Source organism: Aptenodytes forsteri, unplaced genomic scaffold (genome assembly GCF_000699145.1).
Source record: "Aptenodytes forsteri isolate BGI_AS27 unplaced genomic scaffold, ASM69914v1 Scaffold523, whole genome shotgun sequence".
Classification (NCBI taxonomy): Eukaryota; Metazoa; Chordata; class Aves; order Sphenisciformes; family Spheniscidae; genus Aptenodytes; species Aptenodytes forsteri.
In genome coordinates this window covers 1,276,031-1,298,312 of record NW_008794159.1, presented here as the reverse complement: position 1 = coordinate 1,298,312, position 22,282 = coordinate 1,276,031, and the positions used below count along the sequence as shown (strand labels likewise).

The 22,282-nt window shown below is 36.4% G+C and overlaps 1 protein-coding gene across 1 annotated transcript in view; it reads left to right on the top strand.

Moving 5' to 3' along the window:
- Positions 1 to 22,282, top strand: part of ATP2C1 (ATPase secretory pathway Ca2+ transporting 1) — a 49,999-nt gene that overhangs the window by 8,971 nt on the left and 18,746 nt on the right. Inside the window, exons 2-13 of the mRNA XM_009280478.2 lie at positions 6,676 to 6,786; positions 7,711 to 7,827; positions 9,386 to 9,475; positions 10,793 to 10,828; positions 11,754 to 11,815; positions 12,178 to 12,286; positions 15,251 to 15,406; positions 16,055 to 16,123; positions 18,092 to 18,167; positions 18,679 to 18,745; positions 20,489 to 20,613; positions 21,771 to 21,868. Coding sequence (XP_009278753.1) covers positions 6,676 to 6,786; positions 7,711 to 7,827; positions 9,386 to 9,475; positions 10,793 to 10,828; positions 11,754 to 11,815; positions 12,178 to 12,286; positions 15,251 to 15,406; positions 16,055 to 16,123; positions 18,092 to 18,167; positions 18,679 to 18,745; positions 20,489 to 20,613; positions 21,771 to 21,868 — 1,116 coding nt within the window. The remainder of the gene's footprint in view (positions 1 to 6,675; positions 6,787 to 7,710; positions 7,828 to 9,385; positions 9,476 to 10,792; positions 10,829 to 11,753; positions 11,816 to 12,177; positions 12,287 to 15,250; positions 15,407 to 16,054; positions 16,124 to 18,091; positions 18,168 to 18,678; positions 18,746 to 20,488; positions 20,614 to 21,770; positions 21,869 to 22,282) is intronic.

Here is a 22,282-nt window from a genome sequence, read left to right as displayed (position 1 = left end):
GTTGGTCTAGGACTTACTATGACTGTTGAGTGTGCCTAATGCTTTTTTTTTTTGGTGCTTGGATTTTTGCTGTGTCTTGTCATCGTGTGGTCATTGTTCTGTGGCTGGGACCTGTACTGAGGTTCTAGGAGCATCTTGCCTTCTAGACAAGTGGGGGAGGCAAAGATGGCAAAACATCTAGTGAAATAGATATTTTTAAGGTCATTGCTAGAAGGTGACTGTGGAATCACAGTCATGATGCTGAGCAATGACCTATTTAAATGGAGAGTTTGAAGATGGACAATAAGATGGCTAAAGATCTAGATCTCTAAAACCTCTAGCCACCGTGTCCTAATAAGTAGGAGAAAACTTTGCACTGATGCTTCATATCTGACGGAACTGACAGAAAAGAGGATTACTTCCATTCTGGGTAGAGTCTTTTCCTTAAAGATACCTTTCACAGCCAAGAGTCTTTGCCTAGCGGGAACTGTTTCCAAAGTCCACGTGCACACACACAGAGACTCAGGCCTCTATGCCCACTGACATCTGGTTGATCTCTAGCCCTGTGTACTTTCCAGGATGCCAGACAGTGTGGAAGAGGTAAGCACTTGGTATTTTATTATGTTACTGTGTGCACTGATGTCCACAGTAGTTGATCTATCTGTCGTTACCCCTCCGCACCTACCATCCTGGCTCTGAATAGTACAGAACTGGAGCAGAACATGCTTAGTAGGATCTGAGCTTTCTAAACTTTTTAGTATACATCACATATAGTTTGATCATACAGAAAATTCGGGAATTGAGAAGCTTGTAAGTTTCAATCTGTTTTGTATTCAGTGAAACGCCTTTTTATTATGTTGCTGAACACTATCATTTTTTTTCAGCGTAGGGGAGGTAAGTGAAAAATGGAAGCTAATTCTTATGGTGGGTGAGGAAGTGCTGATTCTTTCGGGACCCCAATAAGAAAGGCATAAACGCTTGCAAGGCAGATCACTATTAATAACTCAAAAAAGGTGATAGCAAGGTATAAAATCGTATGTCCTTTCTGATGCTGGGAGCCCTGAGATGATAGGACTTTGGATGGATCTCTGGTCAGGGCTTGGCACACTGTAGATCTCGTCTGCTCTGAGTTCACTGGTACTCTTAGGGGGTTTTGCTCACAGTACAGGTTCATCAATCACCAATAGCAGTCAGGTCTGGAATGTTGGCTTTGAAGTGTCCCTTGGACAACATGCTCTAATATCCTTATCTCATTAATAAAGCTGCAGTTCCTGAGCAGGTGTTTGTAATATTTCAAGTGGAAAAGACAATGTACTGTACATATACTTAAGATTAAATGCACATTGATTAATTACACATTGATTATGTGTACATTCATTAATTTTACTATTGATTAGACACAGCACAATTCAGTAGCAGTTGCACAGCATCTGCGATACAGGGGCATATACCTGGATGTGGGTCACTAGCTGCTCATACAATAACAGTCGTACAGGTTGATCACTACAAACAAGTCAAAAGGTCTTTGTAGTACTTGAGTTGGCTTGAAAGGGGTTCAGTTTTACAGGAACTGATGGGGTAGATTCAAACTGACTGAATCAGCTGTTCAGGTGGATGGGATGATTCAGAAGAAAGTGATAGATGTGGTTAAGAGGCAAATATTGGAAAGCATGTGGAGTCAGTGCTTCCAGTCGTCTTTTTACACTTCCAGTTGTGCCACAGTGTTTCCCAAGAACTGGCTCTATTAACCTGCAGTTTGCTAGGGAGACTTCTTGTGTGGTAGTGTAAACAGTTCTTCCTGAGAGTAGAGTGCCCAGCCCCAGATGCATTCTTGTCTCTCAGGTTTCTGAAGGAACTTCTCAAAGAAAGAATCGTCATTTCTCTTTACCTCAACTTAAATGTCATTGTTTTTTAAACCTCTTTTTTCTTCACTTTTGCTGTTCTTGGTAGTTTTGTTTTTACATCATCTTTGTATTTTGCACTTGTAGGTCAGTTGAGTAACTGCATGTAATATTTACAGGACTTTATATTAGCTAATTAGCCAATATGTTTTGGTAACAAGTTTGTCTAAAAATAGATTTTGCTCTGAGAATGTTCTAAATCTTTAGACTGCTCTCAGTGAATGTAGGTCCTGCCATTTGCATTCTCTGAGGAAGCAGAGCTAAAATTTCCCCTTAAAAAATAATTGTAAAAGCATCTCAATGTCAGCGAGCCCTGCTGATAATGGGCTGTTCCTGCTAAGCTGAGAAACAGAGTGGTAGAGGTAGGTTGTTGGTACTTGGTATTGGTCATGGTAGAAAGAGGGTAGGCAGAATTTCGTAGTGTATGAGGAAGAAAAAACAGTAACACATTACTGTTAACTGGTTAACTAGATTTTTCTTTACAGAAGACTCTGAATTTCTGGTAGTGTAAGCCTTCCAAACTAATCTGTATTAATTTTGATAAACATACTTTGGTCACAGTTCTGTGGTCATATGATTAATGCATGTTTCTTGGTCTAGAAATGGTGCTGTGTACATTGGAAGTGGTCCAAGAAAAGTCCTTCCTGAGGCAGCTATTTATTTTTATTAGTTAGCATCCTGCTTCTTTGTTCCTTGGTAGAGTTAGCTGCAAGCAGGGAATGGGAAGCTGTAGTCATAGCTCCAAAAGCTTCAGTGGTTACATATGTGCTGCCTGTCTGATATCGCAGCATAGGCCAGTGTCATTTCTTAGCCCAATTATCCATATAAAAACTTGGCCTGCAACGAAGTACTGAAGTGTTTTAAGGTATCAGCTGATAGATGCTTGAAAATTAATTGCAGCATAGGATGGGAAGACATCTTACTGTATGTGGGTTGACTCCTTTAATATAGAACACTGTGGTTTTGGGGATAGCTTCTGTTGGATACACTAAAAGGTGTTGCAGAAGCCCACATCTCCAGTGTGCAGATCTGGGCAGCAGTGCGAAGGACTGTAGAGCACTTGCCCAACAGTATTGAGTAAGTAATCTTTCTCTTGCTTTGTGGAAGTAATGCATAGTAAAGGCAAAATTATTTGCTTGAATATAGTTATTGTGTTCCAGCAGATAGCAAGCACTTTTTCCAACTATGTTTTTGGACCTAAATCTATTGGTGTAACCCACTTTATATTTTGGAAGGTAGTGATGAAGGGAACAGTGATCAGTTTCTCGTTGGCTAAGCAATTGAATGGAATTGGTGGGAAAATGTTAGATATTTGAAACTGTTCTTTTCTGAACTACAAATGTAGTTTATCTACACAGATTGTAGAGATGTTTGAGAAATTAGATGAGGATCCCTCCAGAATTGTCTTATGATATGTAATTTTGCTCTAGAGAAAGGAACTGGCTATAAAAAGACCTTCTGAGCCTTTATTTTTCTAATCCTATACCGGATTTTCTCTGTAGATTTTTTCACTGCCTACAGTACAGTATTCTTTGTAAAAGTAGGAGATAATATGAATGAAACACTCATTCAAAATCAATGCCTCTTTGAGTCTGTCACAAAAAGGTTGTTAAAATAGGCTTTGTTGTAGCACAATTCTTCTGCACTAATGAAGATTTATTTGGAAAAGCCTGATCTCCGAGAGTACTTTAACATTTCTGTTAAGGATATTTAATTCTTAAAATATCCTTAAAAAGGTTGTTATTCTGAAGTCCTAATTGATAATATCAGGGAAACGATCAGTTATGTATCCATTTTTGGAATTATTTCTGTTTAGCAGCCATGTCAGCTGGTACAGGGAAAAAGATTTTTCTCAACACTAAAATTTGTAATGGCTGTCAGTTCATTTCTGCCTACTCTTACTGGGAAAGCTTGGTTGCTCAGCATTTTTGTTGAGAATGTGGAGTCATCTTGGTCAAAGTCATATGTTTGTGGGTTTGTTTTGAAACAGCACTTAGGCTAAACAGTTTTCAGCCCTAAACTGGTGTTTGGTAGCTAATACCATGAATGTGGTATCTATTTTCAATAAAAATCAAAAGCTAGTACTTAAGATGGGAAACCTTAAAGAAAAGAACATGAGCTAATAATTTGGTAGGGTGTTCTATCAAAGAGGGGAGACTGTGGCAAAATTGTGGGTGAATGTTTGGTTTAGAAAAGTGTGCGGTCCAAGAAAACTGAAACAGAAGTAAGGTTAAAATCCAAAGAAAATTAAGTATAACCATTTAGAGTATGAAAAGTCATCATCTCCAATGGCAATTTCCTGAGAATTGAAGTGATTTAACTTAATATTGGTTTGTATGTGTAGGCTTAACAGCAGCTGTAACTGGGTGTGTTCTTAATTGCAGAATATGTGAATTTGAATGAAACTGTTTCTTCCTAGGGACTGAATCTTGTGAGCATCGAGTGCTTCATGGATGCTGGTAAAAGTGGTGGTGCACTTAACCAAAGGCTGGCTGGCTGCATGGAAGACTGAGTGGTCATGATGATGCATCACTCCCCATGATGAAGTTTTAGGGAAATGAACTTGTATATACCAAAGAGTATTTTGTAAGGCTTAGGATCACAGTGTCTGTATTATTCCTAACTGAAATACCCGCCATTCTGCTGCTGTTGTGGTCAGCTTAAGTTGCTTTAATAATAGCTCTGTTTTGTAGAGGGAGTCTTATGATGCTGTGTTCTGTGAGAAGTCTTAAACCGTGGAGCAAACGTTTGTCCCTCTGGTCCAGAATAGTGTAACCTTGTTGGTGTAAGGGCTTGTTAGCATTGGGTTTTGTAAAAAGACCCCTTGTTAGGAACAGAATTATACTTGCGATTTTGTTTTTTCTTCTGATGTTGAAAGTAATAGTTCTTGTAAAATACTTTAAATATACATATGTTGAGAGAGAGAAAAATCTGTTATTTTGCTGAACCATGGATGAAATATTTTTTGACTCAATTTCTCGTCTAATTTGAAACATGTAAAGGTATTTGGAAATGATAACTTGCTAGATTATTTTTGTAAATGTATATATTTATAGTGTGTAATAATGTGTATTCACCATGATTTTTAAAGAAGACTTACATTGGTGTATGTACTTAAGGTTTCAATAAGTACCTAACCGATGCTAAAGCATACTTAAGTCACATGTTTTGTAATACTCTAAAAATTGGGCCACAGACTTTCCAATTCTGGTCTTTGCATAAATGCATCATTAGAAGGATAGTAAAGAACAAAACAAAGCTTTTTCAGTGGAATGAAATGTGGAAAATATGGAGTGGAGGTGTGGCAGAGCGTAGCTGAGCTTCCATTCTTGGCCCTTGCTGAGCTGCACTCCGGCAGCCCAGCTGCTCAGTCCCGCTGGCTTCAGGCTACAGAAAGCTGAGTGGGGTCCAAGGGGTTTCCCCTCTTTGGAGGCCAGTAAAACACATTGTTAAGGTGCAGTTCTTTTGTCTGCCACCCCCCCTGCCCAACAGCTCAAACCCATGCCCTGTATCACCCTGTTTCTCATCTTGGTGTCTAGACCTCCCTTCTTATAATTACAGTGAAAGGAGCAAGTCCTGTTGGTTTACCGTTTCACTAGGAACTGCATGGCAAATGTGGAGAGTTTCCAAGGGTTTCCTCTTGAAAGCAAAAGCGTGTGAGTTCCAACTGTAGCACTCTCACCTTTGTTCATTGTTCCCTTGGACCTCTGGCATGAAGTCTTTGTGGAGTCTGTTTAGGTAAGCAGCTAGAAGAACAAATATTGAGTTGAATTCATCTCGGCTATCGTATTTGAGTACATGGCAAACAGTGTGCAGTATAGAAAATGAAGATTGTCATACTTTTTTAGGGCATAAAAATGCTGGAATCTTTTAATGTATTGTCATCTTGAAGTACTTTATCTTATATTTTAAGTCTCAGCATCCATAGAGGAGATTAAAAAATACTTAGTCTTGTATAAAAGTGTAAAACTGCCTACTCAAATTCTGTGCAAGTATAATGGGAAAACCATTTCTGTGGTGTGCATGTTTGCATGTCAGGTGTCTTCCAGTTAATGGAGAGGGGATGTGTGTGTAGCAAGATGGACGAGAGATTAATTGTGGGTGCGGTAAGATAAGTGAGGAGGAAAAAAGAATATTACTCTAGCTTCTCATTTAATAAGCAAGAATTCGGAAACTCTGAAGCTTCATTAAGTATCAGAGCAGTGCTGAGCTGTGCGATCAATGTTGCTGTTGCTCTGTTCTGCAGATCACAAAATTTTAACTTCCTAAAATTACAGGAAAATGTTACTTTTTATAGCATTGACTTGAAGCTTTTGTACTGCAGTCAAGTTTTATGACTTCGTTTGCATCTGTGCTCTTGTTTGAGGTTTCCTTAATGTTTCTCCTTTCTTTGTGTACAAGAAAATGTAACTAGGCCTGCTTAGACCACCTTCATTAATGAGTAGAAAGTAGGGGCAGGGAGTGAAATTATCTGGAGTGATTACTTTCTGACCAGGTGTTGACAGTAGTGAGCTAAAGGATTATGAATATATTTAACTGTTAGGATCTTTGTCATCACTTAACACATCGTTATAGAAATTCATCTTCAGTTGTATGTCCAGTGTTTTCTTTTATTATTGCAGATGGTACTGCATGAAAATAAGCTGAATTGTAGATTTTTTTTTTCTTTTTAAAGTGCAAATGGTTATCAAAAACTACCTTTTAATGGCATTAATACTGCATTGCTCTGGTATATGTTGTTTGAAGTGAAATGTTAGTGCTCCCCTTTCCTTCAGACTTTGGTTTTGTTTCTTAGGTTGCACGTCTTCAAAAAATCCCTGATGGTGACAATGAGACAATGATTCCTGTACTGTCTTCAAAAAAAGCAAGTGAATTGCCAGTTGATGAAGTTGCAAGCATTCTGCAAGTAAGTGATTTTTGCATCTCTTAAGAATGCACTGATGTTACCAAACAATAAGTTTGATGTTTCTTAAGGACAGATCTTGTCATTGAAAGTCTATGCATTGTCATGCAGTTTGATATTAACTATTATCTCCTTCTAAAAGCATGTTGATTTTTAAATTGTTACTTGAAATGCTCTAATCTCTAACGTTTTCAAAAAAATCAGGTTTTTGGAAGGGGGATGAGATTCAACTTCAAAATGGTCAGATTTATGTATGCTTTGAAGATTGCTTTTTGTTAATAAAACTGCTGGAGTTATCTTCCTATAAAATTCTGTTTTTCATAGCTACTGCTTCCATTTCTCTAAGGAATCCTTAATGTCCTTAATTTCTTTCAGTAGCCTCCATTTCAAGTGGAGGAACAGGATTGGGAAAGCTACCCCTTGACAGATTTATGAACCGTTGAATCTGGGTTAATTTTCGTGATAGATGGTCTTTTTTCATTTTCTGTATGCTTGACTGCTTGAGGAGTACACCATGATGAATGTTGGTCACTGACAACTCAAGACTTTGAAGCTATTGCTGTGTCATTTGGCTGAGTAACTGAACCCCTGACGTAATCCTCAAGAGTCTGAACTATGCCCACAGTTTGGCTTGCTGAACAGTTTTCTGCAGGGAAGATCAACAATCATTTAGAGATGTGAAACAGCATCTGCTTCTGTAGTTCTTCTGTGAATTTTTTGTTGAAGTACTCTTAAGTACTGCCAAATTGAGTTTTAAAATAGTGGTTAGCTTTTATTGTCATACAAACATTAGTACCAAGCTTGTCTTTCTGATGTTGGCCAAATTTTTATAATCTAAGGCTATAGATTTTTGGTGTTGGAATTTATTTTGAAGTCTAGCTTATCAGTGTAATTGCTGACTGTGTTATTCTTTGCATATTTTAACAGGCTAATCTTCAGAATGGCTTAAAAAACTGTGAAGTTTGTCATAGACGGGCATTCCATGGATGGAATGAATTTGATATTAGTGAAGATGAACCACTGTGGAAAAAATATATTTCCCAGGTTAAGATTTTTGTCCTTTCTGCTTTTTGGTTTTACTGCTTGTCAGTAGTTTTGCTCTTTATTACTTAGCTTTTGTGTGCATGAACATATTCTGATAAAAGTGGGGAAACTCTAGTGGAATAGGAAATTGCAACTTCTGTAATTTATATCTAATTTACCTGTTGGAAAAGCATTTAGGCGCATGCCAGTGTTTTCTTACATGATTTGGTCTTGAATGTATGTTTATAACTAGCCCGAGGGCTGGAGAAGCAGAATAAAAGTTCCCTGTAGGCAAAGACTTAAGCATGAATTGCAGGAAGGTCAGACACAAATGCATATGACTGGTAAACATTTAAATGGAACATGAAGTATGAATAACTTGATAGACAAAGGAAATTTTAAAAAGCAAAACCACTGCCTTTGAACTGAGGGTGGGGGTGGGGCCAGCCTTGATTCTGGTGTTAAGCAGAACTGGCAGAAATCAAGTGTGAATTTTTTTCCTATCAGTGTGATTTATTATGCATATATAAGCCCGTGCAGCTTCTTGAAATGGTGTGGAAGTGTCCCTACTCCCTCCCACCCTCTCCCACCACCCAGCTGCACGAGCTATTTGCAGCAACTTTTCACACAGAAGATTTTTCTAATGAGTTTGTAATGTTAAACACTTTGGTCAATGTTTCCTGCACCTCGTCTGAGCAGCAGTGCAGTTAAGTGCTAGAGTAAACCCTGAAGTAATAGATAGTTAATTCTAGAGAAACTGTTTTACTTGGGAGTGACTAAAAAGATACTCAGCACTCTGCTGATAGCAGCAGTGGGAACATCATCACATACTAGCTGTCCTCTGGCATTAATGCTTTATTCTCCCATGTGTGGTGTCAAATGAGTCAGATGCATCGGAATGCTTCTAAAGCATGTTAACCAAGTCTCTTTTAGGTAGGATTTATTAAGATACGTATTTGCTTTGCATGTGCCTATCATGTGCTTTTTAGAACGTTCACTTTAATTGTAGGAATGTTCTTTTTTCATAACGTTTCTCAAAAAAATGACCATGTTAGCAACCATCTGTCATGTAGAAGCAAGATCCTTTATTATTTTAGCCTTAGAAATTTGAAGAAAGCATATGATCTTAAAGGAAAACTTGCATCTTGTAAAACAAGAAATCATGACTTGAAATTAGGAAATATATTGCTGCCTTGATAGTCATCAGTTGCTGGGAACAGGATCAGCTTGTTACGTCAAAGACATTTTGAATATATTTCAGGCTTCTTTTGTGTATTTAACCTAAATACAGGAGGTTATTCTTTTTGTCTTAAAAAAATGTGAATCAAGAACTGTAAGAAACAGTTTTCTCCTGTTATGTATTGAATACGCTCCATTCAAGGTCTTTGATCTTTAGGGAAAAAAAACCTCAAGTAAAATCTGAACTGTACAGAGTCAGATTTTGTTTGCGCTGGTAGGTTAGAAATATTTTAATTATAGAATAAAACATTTCAAAAATAGATCAGGTGTGCTTTGAGGGCTAGATAAAATAGTTTTTCTGTCAAGAGTATTGCTGAATTACTGTTCTGTTTAATTTCAGTTTAAAAATCCCCTTATTATGCTTCTCCTGGCATCTGCAGTCATCAGTGTTTTAATGCATCAGTTTGATGATGCTGTCAGTATCACTGTGGTAAGGAACTAAATATTTATCTTCTTTAAGAGTACTTCAGAATGTGTGACCACATGTACTTTCAACATCACATGAATGCCAATGTGGGATGGGATTGCTTGATTCTAATTAATGAATTTGATTTGGATGCTGTAATTAAGTCTAAGTTTGTGACTGGATTTTTTTTTTTTCCCCTTGACTGATAGCAGTAGAACATATCAAAATACATCAACAAATAATTATCAGGCTGCATCTTGCATCTTTACTCTTTCATTGGTGGAAACGCCTGTCTTTAGGTATTTGTTTAGAGGAGCAATTTTTGGTGTCTTCTATGTAATTTTAATCTTAAATTATGCTTTAATTTCAAACTGAAACCAGCATAAGCCTTCTGTGAATTTACTTGAAAGGTGTAATCTTTTAAAAAAAGAAAAAGATATGTAACCTGAAGTCTTTAGAAATAGCAGAAGGAAGATAGAAACTGAAATAATGAATTTTTGTAGAAGTTTGCTGTTGAATAGGGTGCTAAACTAGTGAGCAAATACAGGACTGCTAAACATTTGTCATTGCAAATGACACAGAGAAGAAAATGACCTTTTTGGGGTGATAGGTGATAACTGAAAATCGTGATTTCTGTATGATCAGAGGCAAGTTCTAGCTGTTTTTTGTGATGGCTGACCTCTGCACTCTCTGTGTTGAGTTTTACTTTTGTAATTACCTCAAGGTAACTGGAGGTTTGCTCCTAAACCCTCTAATTCTCTAGAAATAATAGTTTTCTTTGGAAGATAAATTATATGGCTTCTTTAAGAAAAAACATGCCATTTTGAGTATAGGTCTGTTGTGTTCATAAGTTGAATTTAGGTAAATTATTGTATTATGAAATGTATTTACTTGTTGTGGCTGAAAGTTGAATTATTTCATGTTTTTTTTCCTTGGTTAATGCCCTTAAGTCTGTTTCTGTTCACAGAGAACACCATTCACACTTCATTCAGGCCAGTTTTTCTATTTGTGTCATGGATCTCTCTCCACTGCTGTCTCTTGCTTGCTTTTTAGAAACACAGAGCAGAGGAAGTTTTCTTTCAAAATCACTATCTAGTTGTTAATCTTAGTTTTAGTAAAATCAGGCTATTGAGTTCTTGGACATCACTAGAGCAGATGTAAATAGATAACGGCATTGCTTTTATAACAGACCCAAGGGATACAGAATGATTTTGAGCGTGAGAAAGTTTGTTTCCAAATCATATTGTTAATATGTAGTAACAACTGTGGTTGAGCAAACCCAAATATCATCACTTTCACGGCCATTTAGCATTCTTTTATCTTACTTTTGTTTTCTTGCAGGCAATACTCATTGTTGTTACAGTTGCCTTCGTTCAGGTAAGATAGCCGTTGTCCAAATAAGATTATTGCTTTTATGTAAACTCTTCTATTTATAAGACTGAAGTAGTTGTCTTGATGCATTGTGCTGTGAATGGTTGAGTAAAGAGCTCTGTGCTTTCATCCAAGTCTTTTGCCTTTTCTAATATGCGTGATTTGTGCTGCTTTAACTACATTGACATTTATGCATCTATGTGGGTGTTATACTCAGCCATAAAAGAGTACTTCTAAAGAAGCACTTGGAATAAATAGTGTTGAAGTACTTTTAAATACTTAACTTCATATAAAAAGATTTTGAAAATGTAGCTCTGGTTTCAATCTTGTACAGAAATTTTACAAAAAATAATAGTTATCTTTAAGTAATTTTCTAAGTCATAAAAAAAATTTCATTCTGTAAATACCCAGCTTTACTCAGTGTGTGCCTAAACCAAAATTGCTTTGTGTTTGTGCTCTATATCTTTGTTTACCTTAATTCTGTAATCTGTTTATTGAGTTAGATGAGCTGTGATACCTTAGTTCTCCTGGGGTTAAGAGCATGAACACAGTATTTTTGGTACTAACTTGTTAAACTGTAGAACTTAATCATGTGTCTGATCCCTGAGTTTAGAAGCATTACTGCAAGTATTACAAAGCCCTGAAGATGTTGAAGGAAAATGCAAAGGACCTCTGCTATTCTTTCAGAAATGCATGTAGGAAAACTCTTAAATCTGTATATTTTTCAGTTTTTGGACCATATTTGCTTTTTAAAGTATCTAATATAGAACTGTTGAAGGGCATCTTTTATCTGATTTTTTTGGAATATTACTTTAAAACAACTTTACTAATAAGATAAATTTTAGTACATGTAGATACATCTTATTGTTGTTTAACTTTTTCCTGTTTTAAAAATATTATCTGCTATATTTTTTTTTTAATATCTCTGCAGGAGTACAGATCAGAAAAATCTCTTGAAGAGCTTAGTAAACTTGTGCCTCCAGAATGCCATTGGTATGGAATTGTTTGTCCTTTCAGTTCTAAATTAAGTCATATTAAATTCAATGAGTAAAACAAAAAAGGTTTTACTGAACTTACTGCCTTCATACCAAACTGTTATGCTGACACAGAATGTGCTTTGCTTTTGCTCATTTTAAAGACTTGTATGGGCCTAAAAAATTACTCCATGTTGTTGCCCCTCTGATCACTTCAAATGATATTACTGATGTGTAACTTCTAAGAAACAAGCAGCAGAATAGAATCAGTATTTTGCTGAAACCAGTAACACTGCAGTGCATAATCAACAGCGTGAATGCTTTTATTTGACAAAATGCCAGAAAAGATGTTCTGACACTCTTCATGGTTTTTACCTACAGTGTACGAGAAGGTAGGGTGGAACATACACTTGCAAGAGATTTAGTCCCAGGTGATACAGTCTGCCTGTCAGTTGGAGACAGAGTCCCGGCTGATCTACGATTATTTGAGGTATATACCTAATTGCTTTAATAACTTTTCTTTTTGTGGAACAGAGGGGAAGAGAAGATAGCCACTGAATACTGAAGTGCAGTAAGTGTTACTGTTTGGAGTTCACAACTATCTAGATAGAAATTTTGAAATAATTCAGTTCCCAAATGTAATTGTGCATTCTTAACAATATATGTAGTTTCTGATTATAGGACATGAAAGGAAAGAATTTTCCAATTTTATGTAGTAATGCATTCTTGAAAACTTTAGTTGAGTACTTTTTCTCAGTGTTAAACAAGTTGTAAAATAATTGTTTTCAGTCTGAATGATAAGATATTTTGGCAGCTGGTGGAGGTGATTTCAAGTCTTTATTTGCATTAATCTTTAGGGTATAGTTTCAGTGTTCTCTGATAATGGAATATAAAAAAAGTGAAATTATGCCAGTGTAATCTTTTCTCTCTGACACTTTTTCATCAGTGTGTGTTGTTATATCTTCTAGTTTACTAAATATTTGATTCATAATATTAATGCTGCTGGAAGTGTTTGAGTTGAAGCAATAGCACTATAATAGTACTTGCAGATTCTCTAAAAATGAAATGGAGTGTATATATATTCATCTTGCTTTTGATGGTTTTGGTTGAATAGTGTCATGTTACTTTTCTGTCAGATTGGGCATCCTCAGGTTGCCCAATATCTGGGCTATCTATCATGTTAAAGTAACTTCTGGGTATGATGAGCTGTATATCCAGCATATCCATGATTGATACTGGATTAATCAGTGTTCGCTTTATAGACAAAGCCTAAACGAGCTACTTTCTGAGACAAATTTGTGGCGCTCTTGAGAAATTTGTCTGGATCATCTGTTGTTAGCCCCTGTAGTGTAATTAGTACTTGAGTGGGTTTGTTTTTTGTGACTGCAAACAGTTTCTCCTTCCCTCAGCAATTGTATAGTCTCTGCATTGGTGTGAAATTGCTGTTGCAGCAGCATCTTTCTTGCTCATCAGCTTATAGCATGCTACGATAGCAGCATGCTTGGACCTCTTGCAAAGGGAATTAGAAGTTCCTCAGCTGTCTGTAGCCCTACACCAGATGAAAATTTGTGCCATCTTTATCTCAACTACTCTTGCAGATCATTTGAAAATAAGAGCATGTAATCCTGTTTTCATCTTGTTTCTACTGGGCATTGTTATGGGGTGGCGGGCTTTAAAACAAATTAAATGGAGATCATCTTTTTCAGATAAAGTACTAGATCTCTTCAGCATATCCTGATTGACGCTGTCCTAGAAAATTGTACAAATGGTAATTAGGCACTGTTTACTTTCTGAAGCCTTTCATATATGTGAGAAGAAGTTTCTTCAGCGATCTAGTCTCGTGGGGGCAATCTTGTTTTCCGAAACGTATTTGAAGACCCTTTCTGGCCTAAGTTTTCTGTATGTTAATGAGTGGTCCATCAAGTGTTATGGTAACCTTCTCTAAAGCCAGAGTATCACATCAAGAGCTACCTAGAACAGTGTAGGCTTTGAACACAGTTCCTTTTGGTAGTGATGATAAATGTTTCAGAGCTCATGGCTAAATCTGAACAGTAGCAAAGTGGCATCTTCATCCTGTTTCAGCTTGGAGTCTGAGGAATATGTCACAAATACAAAATTACTATAGAACTTTTTGGAGTTAATCGTTCTTTATGGCTTTGAAAGATTTCATTGCAGTTTTTGACAAGTGTCCCTTTTCCTTTATTGATACAGCATCCATCTTTTAAAAATGGGTACTGCACTGGTAACTATTTGAGAGGATAGCAGGAATTAGAGGGATTTGACTGATCAGAAAGCACTTTAGTAAAGGCGCTATCCTCTTTTAACATGGACTAAGTTATTTTTGGTCTAGCAGCCTGTGTTCATTTTGTTGTCCAGCTAGAACTGGAGTGCATCAGAGTTATCATGCTACTTAAAAAAACCAAACCGAAACACCAAAAAAACCCCAGCTTGAACCTTGGCGCAATCTGCTATAGTGTGGTGGTACTGAGTGCAATGTAACTGATTCTTATTTACTCTTTGTAAGTGATATCCTTTCAAAGAGTTTTGGCAGTTGAGTTTTATTATGCATCCTTTAATACTGTTTTTCTTGAGAAGGTTATCTTGAAATTTAGTGGTTTGGTCACCAATAGTGGCTTTATACTTTTAAGTAAAATAATTTTGCATTATTAAAATTTTGTGAACAGAATTTAATGATTTGGGCTTTTACTCTGTTCAAGTCTCATTTAGGTCAGTAGGTCAATATGTAAGAATTGATGTCAGTTGAGGAAAGACATTTCTCTTCAACTTATATTTTGATAAGTTATTTTTTGTTTTGGATTGTATTTATAGAACACAAATTTTATCATCTTCATCTGCCAGCTGATTAATACAGAATAATTCATGTTTACCTTTTCCTTCTCTAACTGCACCCACATGCTACCAAAAACCCACAAAAGTAAAACTTAAAACAAAAAAAGGCAGCTTCTGTTCCTCTACTCGACTGTTGCTTGAATAGCATTTTCTCTACAGAGACTTTGTGAACAAAAACCACTATATGAAATACGCTTTTTGTTAGCGAGTTCTTAATGGACCGTGATAGGAGAAAGTGGACAGAGGAAGAGTTGAGAGGATAATATGTATGTGCACTTGCAGTCCCAGTTAATTATTTTGTTTGGTGACCGAATGCATCACAGTTGCAACCTCTTGAATGTTTTACAGAAAACCAGTCATGGACATAAAATTATGAGTAAACTTTGACTCTTCAAAGTGAGAGCTTGTTACATTGCTGCAATATTTTGTAGGAGTGCTTGTTGCTTTGTTGATCCTTAAAATATGGTTGATATTGACATGGTTTCTTACCATATGAATAAATTGGATGCATTTTTAATGGTCAAAATTGGGAAACTTCTATTAAAACTTCTAACTATAAAATTGTCATGCTTTTTACCTAGTCCATGTATTTTTGTTTTCAAAGGCTGTGGACCTTTCTATTGATGAATCCAGTCTCACGGGTGAGACAGCTCCTTGCTCTAAATCTACAGCTCCTCAGCCAGCAGCAACCAATGGAGACCTTACTTCTAGGAGCAATATTGCTTTCATGGGAACATTGGTCAGATGTGGAAAAGCAAAGGTAAAATCATTATTGATAGGGAAGAATATTTTCCATGTTTCAACTATTTGAAGGCAGATCTTATTTTTAAAGTTCACCTATCAATTGAGAAATGTACTTCAATGACTACATATATTTTGAGTTTTCTGAAATGATAGAAAAGGAATAGAAATAGAAATTTTTACTGGAAATATGGAGGACTACTGTGATACGCTGCAGAGCTTTTCTCATTGGTGCTTTTTCAGACACTGGTTTAAAAAGAAAACTAATCTAGGAGAGCTCAAATTTATAGGGAGCAGATGATGTGAAACCTTCTGTCTAGGATGTGGTATTTTACTTCTAGAACTATACTCATGTGTTTGAAAATCTGGAACTGAAAATACAGTTTTGGCTAGTGTAAGATAGGTGTTTCCCTGTTTGAGTTTTATTAGGGGTAGTTACTAAATACTTCAGCAGTGCATAGAATAGCAGTTTGTTTCACAGAGGCAAAATGGTTTTTAGCAAAAATATTTCCTACTTGTGCCAAGGATTAATTTTATAAACAAAGCTAACACAGTCATAGCGGGCTAAATGGCATTTACCCACTATTTGAGTCAAAGTTGTCAAAAGCAACTACTAACATTAAAATTAAACTTCAGATTTGAATTGGCTTTATTTTTGGTTTTTTAGGGGATAGTTATTGGAACAGGAGAAAACTCTGAATTTGGGGAGGTTTTCAAGATGATGCAAGCAGAAGAGGTAAGAGTGAATATTTAGAAGCAAAGACATATTTTGTAAGTGTATATTTCATTCATTAAAACTTTGATTTTTTTTTTTTTTCTATAGAAACTTAGTTAAACTTAATTACATTGCTTTTAATGTTTTTCTTTCCTCTAGTGAAATAAATCTTAGTTTTGGAACATGAAAGTAGTAACTGAATTCAGTGCAACAAAATATCCATAGCTGACCTAAAAATATTAACTGTGAAAATAATATTCTGAACCTGTTCAATGGAACAAATCTCATTGCAATTTATGGAAGTATATTTTTTTCAAGTGGAACTACATTTGTGCAAAAGGGATTTGTATGACAGATGTGCGCTGCATGCACAGGACTATGTTTTCCCTTGATTAGCAGTGTACTTTGGGGTTATGCATGTGTCTCCTGCTGCTTCATGATCTCCACCTTAACCTTTTATAAGCTCCCTTTGACTCTTGTATACCGAAGTCCTACAGTGATTTTTCTTTATTGCAGTACACTGATCCACATGGGAATTCAGAGTCTTGAGTTCTTTGTGTATCTAGGGCCTTCTAGCTTCTTCTCTGGCTGCCTGACCAATGTAGGATCACAGGGAGACAGTCTGTCTCCAGCTGTGAGGACATGATCAGGCATAGTATAGGCAGCACTTTTTTTTCCAGATATATACATTTCTGAAATCTCCTAAAACAGAGCAACTCAGGGCATTAAATGCGTCAGCCAGGAGCGCATCACCAACCTCGTGTTGTTAGCTGCAGTGCCTTACTGCAGCTTTCAAGGGAATACTGCTGTCCAGTCACCAAAGTGGAATGTGCTTTAATACACATGTGAGGAAAATATGATTATCTGCTCAAGAGTACTTAGTTGGTATTGTAACAAGTGTAATTATTAATGAAAAAAGCCCTATGTGAGCATTCTACACCAACAACATTCTGAAATATCAGAGTATTGTAGGGTTATTTTTGATGTTTATATTACATTAATCTCATTTTAAAAGTAAATTTTGAAGGTAAGAGTGAATCAAACTTGATACCAGCTTTCTCATATAGAGTGTGTGCGCTTTTTTCATAACTTGTTGAACAAAGATGATTTTACAATGACCCCGTCTTCCTTTTTTTGCCATGCTTTCTATACTGTAGTCCACCATGTATTACTATTAAAAAACCCAAACTTACTGGCATTCAATGTAAAAATCCACTTTCCTGTTTTTTTTTTTTTTAAATTTTTGCTTTGTGTCCCCTCCTCCTTTCTATACCTTTTTTTTGGCACTAGATTGTCTAAAAAGATGATTTTACAATGACCCCGTCTTCCTTTTTTTGCCATGCTTTCTATACTGTAGTCCACCATGTATTACTATTAAAAAACCCAAACTTACTGGCATTCAATGTAAAAATCCACTTTCCTGTTTTTTTTTTTTTTAAATTTTTGCTTTGTGTCCCCTCCTCCTTTCTATACCTTTTTTTTGGCACTAGATTGTCTAAATATTTCCATAGTTTTCAGTTTGGCTAAATTGAATTTTCTGCAGATGATTAACAAATTCCTTTTGAAATATAATTGGCCTTCCAGGGCTCTAATGCCTGCGTCTTGAAAAGTCAGTTTTATTCTTGTTATCAAGAACTTTTTGGTCTTGGAAGAAGTGCAGTGGCTTTTAGTCAGCATGATTTATTTTTTTAATAAAAATCTTTGATGCAACCTTTTGTATTAGATTTGCTGTAGGCATCACAAAGCTCCCAAAGAATATTTCTAATACACTTTTTCATTTCATTGAAGTGTTCTTGAATCTTCTTAATTCTACACAAGAATGGAACAGAGTAGTCTGTTTTCACAAAGTAAACATATGGAAACATAGGGTATAACTGCATCTTATTCAGTGACAGTGTCTTGAAATTTGCACATCTGCAGTAGTATGTGATACAGTTCATGCTTTTTAACCTCTGCTTTTTAACTGCTGCATGTTTACTATTCATCAAGGCTCCAAAGACACCTCTGCAGAAGAGCATGGATCTCTTGGGAAAACAGCTTTCCTTGTATTCCTTTGGTATAATAGGTAAGAGAATTTATGTAAAAGAATTACAAATTATTATGTAACTGAAACTAACATGTAGGCTTGGGGAAATGGAAGGCCTTGATCTCTTGAAATATTTTGACTCCATTTTATTGGTCGTGTTGAATTCACGCCACTAATCATCTGAAGATTACTAATGCAACATAACTTTCATCATAAGGGTGTTTACTTGCTTCTTCCTGCAAACATACTTTTCCAACTTACTTTTTGTCCTCTAAATGCTTCCTTTTAAATTGCAATGTGTCTTGTATTCTGATTCAAGGTGTGCGTGAGCACCTCACTGCTGGTGTGATTGGGCAACTTGACTGGCAGAAACTTTCTTCACCTGTGCCATACTAATGGAGTCATGCTTTGACAGTGAAAGAAATAATAGCTTGTTATAGGTAGCACAATGATAAGCTTGGGTTTGGCTATTTGAGTTCTTTTTCTTTTCCACATGAGGCTACAGTACATGTTGGTTTTACATTTATCCTGACAACTATTTTCTTTATAGGAGTTATTATGCTGGTTGGCTGGTTGCAAGGAAAGCATATACTTGATATGTTCACAATTGGTGTGAGGTAAGATTTTTGTTTTTAAATAGTGTAGATTGTTGTTCTGGTTTTGGCAGGGATAGAGTTAATTTCCTTCCTAGTAGCTGGTACGGTGCTGTGTTTTGGATTTAGGGTGAGAACACTGTTGATAACACACCGATGTTTTAGTTGTTGCTAGGTAGTATTTACACTAGTCAAGGACTTTTCAGCTTCCCATGCTCTACTGCCTGAGAAGGCTGGAGGTGCACAAGAAGCTGGGAGGGGGCCCAGCCAGGACAGCTGACCCAAACTGGCCAAAGGGACATTCCATACCATGTGACGTCATGCTCAGTATATAAACTGGGGGAAGAAGAAGGAAGGCGGGGGGACGTTCGGAGTGATGGCGTTTGTCTTCCCAAGTCACCGTTAGGTGTGATGGAGCCCTGCTTTCCTGGAGATGGCTGAACACCTGCCTGCACATGGGAAGGAGTGAATGAATTCCTTGTTTTGCTTTGCTTGCGTGCGCGGCTTTTGCTTTACCTATTAAACTGTCTTTGTCTCAATCCACGAGTTTTCTCACTTTTACCCTTCCGGTTCTCTCCCCCATCCCACTGGGGAGGAGTGAGCAAGCAGCTGTGCGGTGCTTAGTTGCCGGCTGAGGTTAAACCATGACAATTGTACATTACAGCAAGTGTCTGAAAGCTAGTGATGTATATTATAATATGCTTGCACACAGACTCTGCTTTTAAGTTCACATAAGTAATTCAAAATGAAAATAGACTTTGTGCTGTAAAAAAGCAAATTCATACTCATTTTTAATGATACAGTATGTTCTTGTCAGTATCTCGAACTGTGCATTTGTATGGTGACTTCTGAGTGTCTTGTGGAACATCTGCAAACAGATGATAGACTTGTACAGTTTGACTTTCTGTCACTGAGTAAATAAAGAAAATGTAATTTTATAAGTGGCATCAGACAAAACTAGGTTACTGCAAGCCTTGTGTCATGTAGTTCATTAGCTCATTTTCTAGCATATTATGGAAACTTAATCCCAGGGTGTTGTCTGCTGAGAAATAACACCAAATTTAGATGATCTAACTCTGTACTCTTAGAAAAGTTGCTGCATTGCTAATTACGTGGACAGTGCATAAGGCAGAAGTGTTTCTTTAAATGACAGGATCAGACTCTGGAGATTTACCCTTTGGCGGGGGTGGGGGAAGTACCAGGACCTGCATCTTTGAGCATTGTGTAATGAGTTATTGTGATCTTGTTTACACTGTTATCAGGGGTGTTTTTGTTTGGTTTGGGTTTGTGTGGTTTTTTTTTTTTAAATTATGACCTTCTGTGCCATTCCAGTGCTTAGCTTGCTGCCACATCATGATCTGGAAGTAACAGCTGTGGATCAGTGGTCACTTGAAGTGGTGGCATTTCCCAGTTCTGTTTAGTGCTGACTACACTTATTTTCTACAATCTGGGCTGCTTTGCACAGTCCAAATTAGTGTTTTGTGTAGGCAAAACAGATGTACAATTGATTTCTCCCTCCCCCCAACTTTTCTTCATACTTTCGCATAAGTAATGAATAGAAATGTCTAAGTTACTGCATTTTGTTAGTCTTCAGTGTGTGTCTTATAGTGAATGATAGACAACTAGAATCACATGGCAGCTGCTTCCTTTCACTTTTAACCTCAGTGAACAGCTACAGAAACAATGTTCTGAAGTGTAAATGCATCATTACTATGTATTCATGTATGATGTTCTAAGACAAGATTTGTATATTTACTTTCATTACAGTTTGGCTGTAGCTGCAATCCCTGAAGGACTCCCAATTGTGGTAACAGTGACGCTGGCCCTTGGTGTGATGAGAATGGTGAAGAAACGGGCTATTGTAAAAAAACTGCCTATTGTTGAAACTTTAGGTATGACTAGACTAATTTAGAGATAGTATTTTGATGCAAGTGTTAGGAAATCAACACAAATATTGATGACTAATGGTTAAAATAAAGCAGGTATTATTTTGCTAGCAATGTGGTGGTATCTTTAAAACACTTCTAAACTGAATGCATTTTACGCAGTTAGGATTCAGGTATATATTTTTGTGGGCCCTACTCTATACTTGTTTGCTGTAAGATGTTCTTGTTAAATAAGACTTGTAAAATGTGTTTTAAACTAAATTTTTGGTGTAAATTTAGGAATGATATTCACAGTTGGAAACAAATACAAATTTGAATATTAGAAAAAGCTTTGTAATCATAATGTACCTTCAGGATGTTATGCTGCCTGTATTAAAACTTAAAATAATTTAAAAACATTAAAGCTTAAAAATATTCTGTACGCAGTTTCAGTCATGAAGCATGTAAAGCACAGGACATGGAAAAGAAATAGAAATGCTAAGTTAAATAATTCTGCTGCATTTGAATTTCTTTTTGCATTTGAAAATTGGAAACATTTTTTCCAATGCCTTTAGCAGAGTTTCATTAGTGTTGCAAGGTTTTTTTCTTGCTTTTGCAACTCCTGCTACCGTGTCCAAAAATGTCAAGATACTGCAACACTCTTTCAAAATACTCTTTTCCTGAGTTTAAAAGGCATATACAAATTTCACATTTTTGTAATCTTTTCAATCTTATTAAAAGTTGCAGGTTTAGTAGTAAGTCACACTTGTGTGCCAAAAGTGTTGTGGCTAGTGTTAGATAGGTGTTGCACTTTTTGATAAAGAAGAATGACTGCTGTAAAGCAGGCTCTTAGCTTTCCTCCTCACCAAGAGTCGCAATTGAGATTTCAGTAATGTAGTTTGAGATACAGTGGAATAAAATGAAGGAGAGGTAGTGAATGGAAGCATTTCAGATGAGTTGTGAATTTGGGATTTTAATGAGTTTTTTCGACAAACTTGCGAATAGCTGTACAAGGTTCTTCATTAATAGTTGAAAATTTGCTGTCTTTGTTAAATCTCATTTTGTTTTTTCACAAAGACGGCTGCAGTATTTCTAGAAATTTGCTTGTCTTGAATACTTTTGTTCTTGTTAGTTACATTGTTCTAAACAAGCATTGTCTTATAAATGTTAATTGGTTATTTCAGGTTGTTGCAATGTAATTTGTTCAGATAAAACTGGAACTCTGACAAAGAACGAAATGACTGTTACTCATATTTTTACTTCAGATGGGCAGCATGCTGAGGTATGTAGTGAGACTCTGTTAGAATTTAATTTTCCTTTTTACTTTGTGTGTATTGGCTGAAACACGCTTGAGTATACTGCAGGTAAAGCATCAGTTAAGAAAGCGTAAAGTTGTTGCACCAAACTCCTGTTCCTCAACTTCCAGCTAATTCTGTTCTTCAGTTCACTTAGTATGGTGGCCTTTGAGCTGTGTTATCCAAGCCTTCTCTGGTTACAGAATAATTTTTTGTATAGTATGTTCTTAAATCTCTTGATGGCTGTAGGTCACAATAAAAGACAGATGCTGAGATACAGTACAAAGACAAGTTGAGAGATGGTGGTTTTCTTCAGTACAGAAAGTTGAGGCTATTTTGTTGTTGCAGGTGCATAAAAATATAATTTGCATGTTACAAACATTTAAAATAGGGATATCCAG